The following is a 13,621-nucleotide window of genomic DNA, read 5'->3' on the forward strand; positions in this document are numbered from 1 at the left end:
TCAACATACCTTTCTGTAATCTCTTTCACATTCAGCCACACATTACAAAAAGATTCCTTCGATATTAAAAAAAGAGACATAGTTTTGTTCAGGCTTCCCGACGGGCGTGGCATGCCACCACACTTCCGCCTGTTAGTTAGGATACTAAACCCCCTAGATTTGGAGCCTCCCGATGCGTTGGGGGTTGTGGGGTACTGGGGTCGCTTGGGCCCATCTGTAAGGGTGTTAAATTCGCTAATATATTTGAAGTCCACGAACATTAAGTTTTTGACCTTTTTTGAAATCTATGAACAACTGAAAGAAATCATGGTTTTTAAATTTACAAAAAAACAAAAAATAAATAGTTTTTAACATTGAACACGATATATATTTAATGACCTACTTGCCTCCGGTGATCACCACACATGCATGCCCACGTTGCACCCCGCAGCCCCTGCCTACCTCCCGCCACACTTCGATTCATTCGCCAGCCACTACCGTCGTTGGAAATGACGCACCAAACTGCCGAGAGCTCATCGACGTGGAGCCGGAACGGCACTGCACATCCACCCCGAGTGCTCGCTCCGCCTTCGGACCTCTAATTCGGGCCGCCACCGCTTCATTGAGCTCCATGTAGCAGCGACTTACTTCCCAAGTACCGAGGCATGCGGTAGCAGCCATGGGCACTTGGGCAACGAAAATCCAAAATTCGGATAGGCGGGAGAATAGGTGACTCGACATGTTCGCCACCACGCGGAGGAGGCGGCACAAGCGTTCGACGTGATGGAGCTCCGCTACTTAGGGAGCCCGACGAAGCATAATTTCTCCGTCAACACCCTCATAGAAGATCGAGGCTTAGTGCGGCGATTCGGCCCTACATGGCCGAGCTCATCGCAAAGAACCGCAATTCCTCGCCAGATGTTCGACGAGCTCTTGGCCGAGCTCTCCGAGGAGGAGGAGGAGATGGCGGCACCAACAACGACGAGGCCGGCCCCTCACCGAGGTTATAGTGCCACAGTTGGATCATCACTATCACCCAGCCAGCATATATATAGAAAATATCCTTAATTGCAAAAACTCCAGCAGCTTGTAAACTCGTATATAGTTCGATCAGCCAAACCCTACGGCCCACGCACAACTCAACTGAACCGGACCGTGAGACCACACCCCATCGCACAGACCAAACCACACTCCTCATCGATCCCCTCCCAATTGAAACCCTCGCCGCCGTCACCCACCATGCCGCTGCCGCCACCATCACTGTCGGGCGTGCTCCTCGAGGAGATCTTCCTCCGCCTCCCGCCGGACGAGCCCGCGTGCCTCGTGCGCGCCTCCCTCTCCAGCAAGCTCCGGCTCGGCCTCCTCTCTGGCCCTCGTTTCCGCGGTCGCTACCACGACCACCATGGAGCTCCTCCCATGCTGGGCTTCCTTCGTGGTTTCTGGCTGGAGGGCTGCCACCGGGGCGAAAAAGGTCCCATCCCGCGCTTCACGCCCACCGCGAAATTCGGCGCGCGCATTCCCGACGATGAATGGGATGACTGTGACTACTCTGCGTGGGACTGCCGCCATGGCCGCGTCCTTCTTGGGGATGCGCGTAACTCCGCGCTCCTCGTCTGGGACCCCATGACGGGCTGCCGGAGGGGGCTGGACTGGCCCAACCTGGTGGACGACAGCCGCGGGGTTGCCGTGCTGTGCGCCCTTAGCGGCTGTGACCACCGCACTTGTCACGCGGCTCCCTTTCAGGTGGTTTTTGTCGGCGTGGAAATGGGAGAAGATGAGGATGATGATTGTGCTGCATTCGCTTGTGTGTCCTTGCCAGAGACCGGTGACTGGAGCAAGCCATGCCCTCCATTGGATCAGTGGGGCGAGCCATGCCCACTTCTTCATCTTCCAGCCGATGCATTCATCAGGCCAATCCCCACCGTCTTCATCCAAGAAGCACTTCACTTCATGATTCAGTCTCTTAAAGATGATAGTGAAGAAATTCTCAAGTATGACTTGAGCTCTAATAGCTTATCATTGATTGGTGCATCGATTCAGGATCCTGAAATTGTCAGTTCCTCTATCCTCCCGGTGATGGCGGATGGCAGTTTGGGGTATGCATATGTCAACGGATCAACCCTCTACCTGTGGTCAAGACTCAGCCTGGACACGGTCCGGGCCGGTCCGGTCCCGGTCCGAGCCGGCATTTGGACCGGCCGCCGGCGGTCCGGTCCGGACCGGACCGAACTGTCAAACGAGCTAGTATTCTAGGACCGGACCGTTGGAGTGCCAGCTCGGTCAGGCCCGAGAGGACCGAATGGACCGGCCAGCTTTTAGCTCCTGTTTGTTGCCAGGCAGTGTATATTTGCTCCTTTTAGGTCGTATTTGTTGCCAGGCAGTGTATGTTTAGGCATCTGCTGGTTTTGGAGAGTAGATTAATCAAAAGTACAACAACAACACTACTGTTAGCTACTACCTAGGCTGTGTTCTACTGTTTAGGCATCACATACTGACATGGATGTAATATGACAAGTCATCAGTGATCACTACAGTTTTCAGATAAGTTTGGACCGAAACAGCAGAAATATCACAGCCACAAACAACTAATTTGGACAGCAAGCACTGGACTAAATTTGGACATCAAGAATAACTAAATTTGGACAGCATTTCCTTTGTTTTTTGGACATCCACAAACTGATTTTGACAGAAAAGATGGCACAAATCAGGTTAAGCACAAATATCACATCCACAAACATAAGGTCTACAAGTAAGATAAGCAACATTCACATAAATAATACTTGGTATCGTATGACAAGTGAAACATGTAGGAAGAATAGTTACCAATCATTGATCTCCTCCACCACAATGGGTAACTTGATGTTCTCAACATCATCCTCTTCATTCTCATCCCTCGGCTACAAGTGTGGAAGTTAGACAAATGCTCACATCACAAACAACAAGACCAAAAAAGCAAGAAAAAAGGTAAGGAAAAGATGGCAAACATACCACCAGATTCAAGTCAACATGAGCACCCTTGGTATAACTTGCACCACAAACTAATGCCTCCACCATAACCGGTTTTAACAAACTCCTATAGTCAACTAATACGACAAAAGTTGACAAACTAGTTTGAGGATGAGAAGTTGACAAGTTTATAACCAAAGTTCAATAGTACAAGTTGACATACCTAAAATCCTTCCGGTCGTGCTGAAGGTAGATTCCGAAGACACGGAGGTAGCCGGGATAGTAAGGAACCTCCTGGCTATCTTGGCCATAATTGGGTACCTAGGAGCATTGTCTTTCCACCAACCAAGAAGATCAAGAGCCTTGTTGCGAGGGGCAACCTCATCCTCTAAGTAGTTCATCAACTCACTCTTTGATATTCTTATTGAACGGGACGATAAGAAGGACTCGTACCCAGCTTGAACCGGGATACTAGGAATGTTTGCAAGGACTGGAGCTGTAACTAACTATTACCACATAAACCTGGATAAACTACCTATCACCCTTAAATTAGTAGTCAATTGACCAGTAAAGATTAACAGATTTCTTACGAAATCTGAAACATAGCAACAGCATCAGGTTGTAAGGGGCTATTGATACCGCTCAGCATAGGTTAAGTTCCAAAAGCAATTAAAGGTTGCAAGCACTTACCAAAGTATAGTAAACCAAACAAGCTATCATATCTGTTGATGGTTCACAAGCACAGTGGGGAAAAGGTGCCTATTGATTACTAGTACTTCATTCCCCTTCTCCTTCACTACATCTCCTGAAACTCTTGACTAATTATCTCCTGACAACTTATCAGGTCAAGCAACACCTGGTGCCTATATGCCAAATCCTGGGAATGCATCTTTCAGTGCTGCAACTCAATCCTCTCATGCACAATTCCCAGGCATGTTACGCATGTACCATCTGCAGCAGCCTCCCTCAATCGTAAGTCCACATCCAATGGTACAGGTTAGAGAAAGATCACCTCTTCCTCTTCATGGCGCTCGGTGAGGAACCAGGAAGGACGGACCGACGGCGTGCTGGCCTTGCTGCCTCCCCGATGTACACGTGCTCCTCCAGCTCGGACTCGGATGAGATGGCGCCGTCGGTGAAGGGAGAGGCCGCAGGTCAGGCTGAGCCGCAGGCAACGGCGCCGTCGCCTTAGCGTTAGGGTTAGGGATAGAATAGAGGAGGCACTGCCTCTGTTTGCAGAAGGAATCGAGCGAGGAGGGGGAATGGAACAATGGGGGAGGGGGTTGCTCGGCTCGGGGGCTCAGGGCCTCAATCTGTTACACAGTTTATGGGCCTTGCGCCATTGGTCCGCTCGGTTGGCCCGGTTAAAGACCGGACCGGACCGAACTTTTTTCGGTCTGTTTTGCTGGGCTCGGACCGGCATATTTTCCTATCGGGCCTGGACCGTGCGGGCTGGTCCTAAACTGGCCACGAGCGGGCCGCAAAGCCCGCTCGTGCTGTCCAGGCTGAGTCAAGACTGATCGATTCCAACGGAGTTGCCTCATGGAGTCAACGTACAATTATCAATCTCATGAACCTTCTCCCCATCCAAAATCCTGTGGAAACAATTAGAGTAGTTGGAACCGTGGAGGGCGGTGATGTCGTTTTCGTCACCACGGTGCTGGGCATCTATGAGATTAATGTCGATTCGCAGCGATGGAAGAAGCTAGGGAAGAGAGAAGATTTAGATGCTGTGATTCCATACATGAGTTTCTACAATCGGTAAGGTATAGTTGTATTTATATGTCATTTATTCTGATTTGGGAACACCTGTTAAGTTATACACCAAATAAGTTAGTGGAACAAACAAAACGATTGATCTCGAATCAGATATAAAGTTTCGTTTCAAATGTTCCCAAGAAAAGTTCTGGTGATTTGTAATTACAACTAATTATTCTAATTTAATTGGCTATTTATATCGTATCATGCCATCCCCTTTTTGGAATCACACCGGCAAATTTATGTTTGCAGAAAGGGTGATGCCCAGTGACATGGCGCATTGACAAGGTATGGTTGAATATGCTTAAGGGCAGGAGGCCACTCTCATCAACAGGAAAGATGACAAGCTTAGGCGGCATGGGTCTTGTGATGAATTATATCACTACATAGTAGCCCTTTTGGTGTAGTGGTGCTTGCTTGATTTCTCATACTGCTTTTAGCTTTTTTCAGTAAGCTTGACAGTTTCCCCATGTTGTTTTCGTGCGTAATTGGATGATGGATTATGTTGTAAACTTGTAATGAACCTTCAATTCTTGCAGCAGTAGTAGTAACCATTTGCTCTGTTGTATAATTTGATTTGAAAATGCAGCTGCGGATAGTAGCTTAATCTTGTCATTTTGAAAATTCTACAGTTTGATGTCTTGCAATGAACCTTCAGTCCTGCAGCTGCATTAAGAACCATGTGCTTTGTTGTTTCATTTTCTTGACAATGCATCTGTAGACAGGAGCTTAGCCTTACCATTTTGAAAACTTTACAGTTTGCTCTCCCAAATCTGAATTCATCTCTCATGAGTTCATAATGATGACGTGTCTAGAGCTAGTGGTTTGTCTCGCTCTAAAGAAGTAGAGATGGTGATGGTTTGTGCATGCTGTCTCACTGATATGCCTTTATTAATTTAGTGAATTTGGTTAGCGTTTGTTTTTTTAGGAAAGCAATGTTACTGACGAAGTGACGAGTATCACATGTAAACTGGATTTTGAGATACATGTTCAGGTAAGTACGGATATGGTGTTGTATTGCTCCCTAATGATCTTGGAAGTTTTTGTTTCGTTATCTGTTGGATATTTTTGGCCTCCAGTGCACAAAATGTATTTGCATTATTTTTGTTGAGAATTTTTACTTTTCTGAGTAAGATTGGTAAATTTTTCATGTCATCCATAAGGACTATCCTATATGTATCTGCATGCAGTACCATTTAAAGAACTATATAGTTTGTTCTCCCGGCTTCGGTCCAATCTCTAAAGTCCTCTTCCAGAGTAGGTTCGGATGATCAGCACAGCATGAGGGCTTGTCCTGAGCTAGGATTTTCCGCCGATCAAGAGATGGTCAGGGATTGTGCATGGCTTGATTATAAATCTTAATTACTTTCTGAACTGAAGTACTGAACTAATACTACATGTCAGGTGTTGTTATTACCGCAGATTTTTTTTACTTTTCTAGCAAATTAACGTTACTGCAGTTATCTTGCCATTGTTTTTTGTTGCCATATTTTTCCTATATAAGAGTAATGGTACTTGTTGCCTAGATTATAAATGCAAATTCATGTTCTTGCCGTAATATAATCTCTACTACTATTAAAAGAGCAAACGTTTTCTTTCTTACGGACACCCGGTTCAATGTACACTGGTTAATTATGGTCATTGGATTATCTAAGTCAATGAAATCTAACATATTAGATTATTCTAACAAGATATCCTGTGTGCAATTAGCAATTATAATTGGAAGACGAATCATCTGCGGACGAAAATCAATTTCCACGCCCCACTACGGCAAATTCGTTGTACGCAAACCCCGAGACCCCCAAATCACGGTAATTCCCCGTCCGCGTGCCCGCTTCGCTCGAAGATGTGCCACCCCGCATCCTTCCTCCCGCCCAAGGAGAAACCCTAACCCTCGCCTGGAAGGAGCAAGAGCGAGAGCGCGAGGGAGAGCAATGGATCCTTCCAAGCTGGGCAAACTACGTTCGTACGTGGAGGCTTGCAAGAAGGTCCCGGCCGTCCTCGCCGCCCCCTCACTCACCTTCTTCTGCGACTACGTCCAATCCATTGCCGCCGTCGGCGCCTACGGCAAGCCCACTCCCAGGTTCCGATCTGCTGCCCCTTCCCTTTCTCCGGCCCCGATCTCCTCCTTCCCTCGTCTTGATTGTGTCCGACTGCATATTTAACTCTCTTGCACCAACAGGCTCCCGTCGGCCATGTCGCCTCCATTGCCCGGTCGCCCATTGGAGCACGGACCCGCCTCGCACCTCCTGCCACCCGCCGCCAGTTTGCCAGGCAGGACGCCCTTCTTCCATGCTTATGGTGAGGAATATTGATTCTGAAGGAAATATGCCCTAGAGGCAACAATAATGTTATTATTTTATTTCCTTATATCATGATAAATGTTTATTATTCATGCTAGAATTGTATTACCCGGAAACATAATACTTGTGTGAATACATAGACAAACTAAGCGTCCCTAGTATGCCTCTACTTGACTAGTTCGTTAATCAAAGATGGTTATGTTTCCTAACCATAGACATGTGTTGTCATTTGATTAACGGGATCACATTATTAGGAGAATGATGTGATTGACATGACCCATTCCATTAGCTTAGCACCCGATCGTTTAGTATGTTGCTATTGTGTTCTTCATGACTTATACATGTTCCTATGACTATGAGATTATGCAACTCCCGTTTGCCGGAGGAACACTTTGTGTGCTACCAAACGTCACAATGCTAGGTGATTATAAAGGAGCTCTACAGGTGTCTCCAAAGGTCAATATTGGGTTGTCGTATTTCGAGATTAGAATTTGTCACTGCGATTGTCGGAGAGATATCTCTGGGCCCTCTCGGTAATGCACATCACATAAGCCTTTTCAAGCATTGCAACTAATGAGTAAGTTGCGAGATGATGTATTACTGTTGGGGATATTACTACTGGGCATAAACCGGCCTATCTGGGCCGGGTTAACGTCATCAGTAGTTCAAGGATGTTAAAACCCAAGGAGGAAGATAAGGACCCAAGGCCTGTAGTCGGTTTAAGACCTGTAGCCGTAAACCAGCCTGGCATGTAAACTTGTATTGTAAGCTAGGAATAAGGAGAGACCAACCCGGATACAAGTATGAACCGGTGTCGGGAATCTGTGGACCGACGGCCGTCACCCGTGTATATAAGGGGACGACCCGGCGGCGGTTCAGGGACAACAGACAACAACTCGAGACATAGGCGAAGCTTGTTTCCTCCCTAGTCATCGAAACCCCATCAATTCCATCACAACTAGACGTAGGCTTTTACCTTCCTTGAAGGGGCCGAACTAGTATAAACTCTCTTGCGTCCTTGTGTCCGCTTTAACCCCTTCAAGCTAACCCGTCGCGATGGCTCCACGACTAAGTCCTTTCTCTAGGACACCTGTCGTGACAAAACCACGACAGTTGGCGCCCACCATGGGGCTATCGCACGATGGTTTCCGGTTCTTGGAGGGCCGCTTTGAAGGACTCAGGGGCTATGCTGTAGGCCGGATGACTAAGAGTCATCGCGGCAGGCTCTACATCGACGACGCAGGCTGGGGCCCCGAGGCCGGCTCAGTTGAGTACGGGTACCGGGTCCCCTTTGGTAGCATTCACGTCTTCATTGGCAAGATCGGTGAACCGGGCCCTGAGCCGGACATCTGCACCGACCTCGTCGAGACGGCTCAGCGTGCACAATCCGCCCGGGTTAAACCGGCCATGAGGCGTGCCTTCGTGGGAGTCATCCATGGAGGAAGTTATGAGGACGGATCGGGACTTCACGGGGCAACTGTCATTTGTTCCGGTGACAAATCTTCGACCGGAGAAACCGAATCTCTTTATCAGCTACAAGATGGCTGGATTGGGAGCTGTTCCGATGGCGACAGTATTCCGGACCCCTCTGATCTGCCCAACCGGGTTGGAATATTCATGGCCGGAACACAAGCAGCGCTTCATTCTTCGACAGCTGCGGCAACGATTTCCGGTTCAGCAGCAGCGACGGCTGCTGAGGCAGGAGGCCCTGTGCGCCCGCCGGCTCAGGTTCTATCAGAACTATTTGATGCGTTGGCTGTGCTTATGGCGGTAGTTAATCCGCCAGATCAGGACGTTCACAATACGGAGATTGCAAAGGTAAAGGAACAGATCACCCGGGCCAAGGCGGATCTGGCAGCTGAGGACACCAGGATGGCCGCAGAGTGGGCTGCTTTGGACGCACAGGCCTACAGGCTTATGTTAGACCAGAGCGCATCACATGAAGTCATGAGGAGGAAGCACCGATCCCGCTTACCTCTGGTTTTCGAGGCCAGAGACCTTTTCAACACTCCATGGCCAAAAGCCGGCAATCCGCTGGAGGGGAACCGGGCAGAAGCCCCTGGGACCGGCACACCGGTTCAGCCTCGTCAGATCGACCCGCCTCGTCAGAACACCGTTGTACCTCAGGCTGCTTTAACACCCCCGGGTCACTACTCCAACCCAATGGACAATCTTGTTGCCGCTGCTGCACGGCTGGAGGCCATTCCAATTGAAGGTGACTCGCCGCAGGCAGTAGAGACACGGCGGGTCAAGGAACTTCTGAGGACCGCTTTGGCCCAACAGGAAGCATACTCGTACCTTGTCCAAGCCGGAGCTATAGCAGACATATGGATGAACCGGCAGTGTCGAGTAATGAACGACGTGGGGCACCCCGGGACAACAACCCGGCGGGTGGTGCTGATGACGCTCAGGGAGTGGTGGACCGGGCCCGCGCACGCAGGGAGGCCGAGTTAGCCGCACAGCATCAGGCTCGGCAGCTCACGCCGGTTCATCCAACCACCTTGACTGAACCTGGTGTTACCTCCAGTTCTTTGGGGGTGCCTTGCCTTATCCCCGCTTTACGCAACGTGCGCTTGCCCAAGGATTTCAAAGGCCCACGCAAGGTGCCAAATTACACGGCGGATCAACCTCCAGAGACATGGGTGGAGATCTATGAGATGGCCATGGAGATGCTTGATGTGGATGACGCGGCGTGTGCAAAATACTTCACCATGATGCTCGAAGGAACGGCCCGTACTTGGTTAAAAAGCTTGTCGGCTAATTCTATCAGTTCATGGGCCCAATTACGGGCCCGGTTTATCAGCAATTTCAAAGATACCTGTAAACAACCTATGTCGATAGTGGACTTAGCTGCATGCGTCCAGGAGGAAGGAGAATCAACGACTCATTGGGTGCGCCGGGTTTCACAAGTGTTGCACTCCTCAGACCGCATCAACACTGACACCGCAGTATTAACCCTAGAGGGCAACTGCTGGTTTGGACCCCTGAAGCTGAAGTTGGGACGGATGAAGCGTCATTGCACTGACATGAGGACTCTCATGGCCGCTTTGGTGAAATATGCTGATTCTGATAGTACCAAGGATCCCGAATCTGATGATGACAAGACAGGGAAGGGAAAGAAGAACAGCAGCTCCAAAGGTCAGCAGCATCACTGGGTAGGCAATGGCGGAGGAGGCAAGCGTAAAGCGGATGGTAACATGGACTTTGTGGCTAATACCAACGCACAGAACAATGGCCAGCGACGCAAGGGTAGGCCAAGAAATCGTAGTGGGGCACCCAACCCTAACCCAAATCGCCTAAACTTTCTGCTAAACCAGCCCTGTCCAAAACATGGGACAAAGGAGGAACCCGCAAACCACCTTTGGAAGGATTGCTTTATTATGCAGGAGTTCAAGAATTCTAATAATTTCCGGTATGATCACGAATCTGGCGATGGCTCAGGGTCTGGGCCGGGTTACGGTGGAGGAAGTTCCGGTTCAGGGTTTAATGGTAATCCGGGCGGAAATAATGGTCAAAATAATCGGAACAGCCAGGGTGGTTACAACCAACAGCAGCAGCAGCAGCAGCAATCGGGTTACCAGAGCAACCCAAAGCAATTGAGTGGTGGACAGTACCATGTCTTTACCACTAGCTTGGACAAGCGAGACCGGAAGGTTCAGAGGCGGGCGGTCAACTCTGTTAAACCAGCCATACCCCGTTATCTACGTTGGTCTGAACAGCCAATCATATGGAGCAGAGAGGATCACCCGCCCCAGGTCGATAACCCGGGTCAGTTGGCGCTGGTGGTGGCGCCTCAGGTGGGAGGTTATAAGTTCACCAAGGTGCTCATGGATGTAGGGAGTAGTATTAACATCCTGTACTATGAGACCTTCCGTCGTATGGGACTGACAGATAAGAATCTCAAACCGTCTAATACAGTATTCCATGGTGTAGTGCCTGGCAGATCAGCGTATCCCGTTGGTAAGATAGCTCTGGAAGTGGCCTTTGGGGATGATCATGATTCCAGATCAGAGACGTTGACGTTTGAGGTGGTGAAAATCCAAAGTCCATATCATGCCCTATTTGGGCGACCGGCGTACGCCAAGTTTATGGCCCGGCCCTGTTATGTGTATTTGCAGCTCAAGATGCCGGGTCACAAGGGGACAATAACGGTTCATGGAAGCCGCAAAATCTCTTTGGAATGTGAGGAAGGAGATGCGGCTAATGCAGAGTCGGTTTGTGCCACCGAGGAGTTGAAGTACTATAAAGACAATGTTGATCCGGCGGACATGACTCCGTTGAAGAAGCCAACTACGGAGCATGATCGGCAGCAGAGACTAAGCTTGTTGATTTCGTACTTGGCGATTCGTCTAAGCAGTTCAGCATCAGTGCCAACTTGGATCCGAAATAGGAAGGCGCGCTCATCAAGTTCATCCGTGAGAATCGGGACATTTTCGCATGGAAACCTTCTGACATGCCAGGTGTACCAAGGGAACTCGCTGAGCACACACTTAATGTGGATCCTAAATACAAACCGGTGAAACAGTTCCTCTGCCGGTTTAACGAAGAAAGGCGCAAGGCGATTGGAGAAGAGGTAGCCAGGCTCTTAGCAGTTGGCTTTATTATTAAAGTGTTTCACCCTGAGTGGCTTGCCAATCCGGTGCTGGTCCACAAGAAAAACGGCACCTGACGCATGTGTGTGGATTACACAGATCTTAATAAGGCTTGTCCAGCAGATCCTTTTGCCCTCCCCTGTATTGATCAAATTATTGATGCTACGGCGGGTTGTGAGCGTCTAAGTTTTTTGGATGCGTATTCTGGCTATCATCAGATCAAAATGGCAGTTAAGGACCAGGAGAAGACATCATTTATAACTCCCTTTGGAGCCTTTTGCTATGTGTCTATGCCCTTCGGGCTCAAGAGTGCCCAGGCAACTTACCAACGGTGTGTACAAAATTGTCTTCACAAGCAGATTGGCCGTAATGTACATGCTTACGTGGATGACATCGTGGTTAAATCCAGGGAGAAGGAGACTCTGATTGATGATTTGAAAGAAACCTTTGATAATCTGAGAACATACAAGATGATGCTTAATCCGGACAAGTGTGTTTTTGGTGTACCGGCAGGCAAGCTATTGGGTTTTCTAGTGTCCAACAGGGGAATTGAGGCTAATCCGGAGAAGATCACAGCTATCACCTCCCTGGCTAAACCGAAGTGTATCAACGATGTTCAACGCCTGGCAGGCAGGATTGCTGCGCTAAGCCGGTTTATCAGTCGCCTGGGTGAGAAGGCAATCCCTTTGTATCGGATGTTGAAAAAGACGGATCAGTTTGTCTAGAGTTCTGCTGCTGATGAAGCGTTTGAGGACTTAAAGCGGCAATTGGCCAATCCGCCTGTGCTCGCCGCTCCCGTTGACAAGGAGCCGTTACTGCTATATGTTGCTGCTAATGTTCGGGCGGTCAGTGTAGCTATTGTGGTGGAGCGAAAGGAGGCAGGTAAGGAGCATCCGGTTCAACGTCCGGTTTATTACATCAGCGAGGTGCTCATTGAGTCCAAGCAAAGGTATCCACATTGGCAGAAGCTGGTGTATGGAGTCTTTATGGCAAGCCGGAAGCTTAAACAATATTTCCAAGGGCACTCAATTACGGTGGTCAGTTCTGCTCCTTTGGGAGATATCATCTAGAACCGGGAAGCAACTGGCCGGATTGCAAAGTGGGCCATAGAGCTGGGGCCGTACGATTTGAAGTATGTGCCTCGGACAGCGATTAAGTCCCAAGAACTTGTTGATTTCATCAATGATTGGACAGAAATGCAAGCACCTAAAGAAAAGCCAGATCATACATATTGGACCATCCATTTTGACGGATCCAGGCAGCTGGAAGGCTCGGGGGCTGGAGTCGTATTAACTTCCCCACGAGGTGATAAGTTTTGTTATGTTCTCCATTTAATGTTCCCTTGTACTAACAATGCAGATGAGTATGAAGCCTTGCTCCATGGTCTCTGGATGGTTAAGTAGATGAATCTAAGTCGAGTTAAGTGCTTCGGTGACTCGGACCTTGTGGCCCAGCAAGTGTCTGGCACTTGGGACTCCAAGGACCCACTCATGGCAGCATATCGTCGTGAGGTGGATACTGTCGCAGGTTATTTCAAAGGTTATCAGGTTGATCACGTGGACCGGCGGAAAAATGAAGCGGCAGACGCTTTAAGTCGGCTGGGCTCTCAGCGCAAACCGGTCCCACCCAATGTTTTTCTGGATGTGCTGCACAACCCATCGGTCAAGATCCCTGGTGAAGAGGATTTGGCTATTCCTGATCTGGAGGCTCGATTGGTGGCGGCTCTTCATGTTATTCCGGATTGGACGCTTCCCTACCTCGCGTACAAGAACCGGGGTGAGTTGCCAGAGGATGAAATTCTAGCAAGGCAGATAATCCGGCGATCCAAGTCCATGACTATCATCAACGGCGAGTTGCATCATTGCAGTATATCAGGGGCTTTCCAACGCTGTGTGTCTCCTGAAGAAGGCCGTGAAATCTTGCGTGAGATCCATGAAGGAGATTGTGGTCACCACGCCGGTTCAAAGTCTCTGGTGGCTAAAGCGTTTTGCCATGGTTTTTATTGGTTAACTACTCATGCTGATGCGGAGGATCTGGTCAGAT

The 13,621-nt window shown here is 49.1% G+C and overlaps 1 protein-coding gene across 1 annotated transcript; it reads left to right on the forward strand.

Moving 5' to 3' along the window:
- The first annotated feature begins 1,218 nt into the window (after positions 1–1,218).
- Positions 1,219–4,690, forward strand: LOC147992815 (uncharacterized). Its single transcript, XM_087541424.1, has 3 exons — positions 1,219–2,111; position 4,124; positions 4,436–4,690. The coding sequence occupies exons 1-3, from the start codon at positions 1,219–1,221 to the stop codon at positions 4,688–4,690; spliced, it is 1,149 nt and encodes a 382-aa protein (XP_087397550.1).
- The last annotated feature ends 8,931 nt before the right edge of the window (positions 4,691–13,621 follow it).

This window comes from Triticum urartu, chromosome 1A (genome assembly GCF_056163025.1).
Source record: "Triticum urartu cultivar PI428250 chromosome 1A, HENAU_Tu73, whole genome shotgun sequence".
NCBI lineage: Eukaryota > Viridiplantae > Streptophyta > Magnoliopsida > Poales > Poaceae > Triticum > Triticum urartu.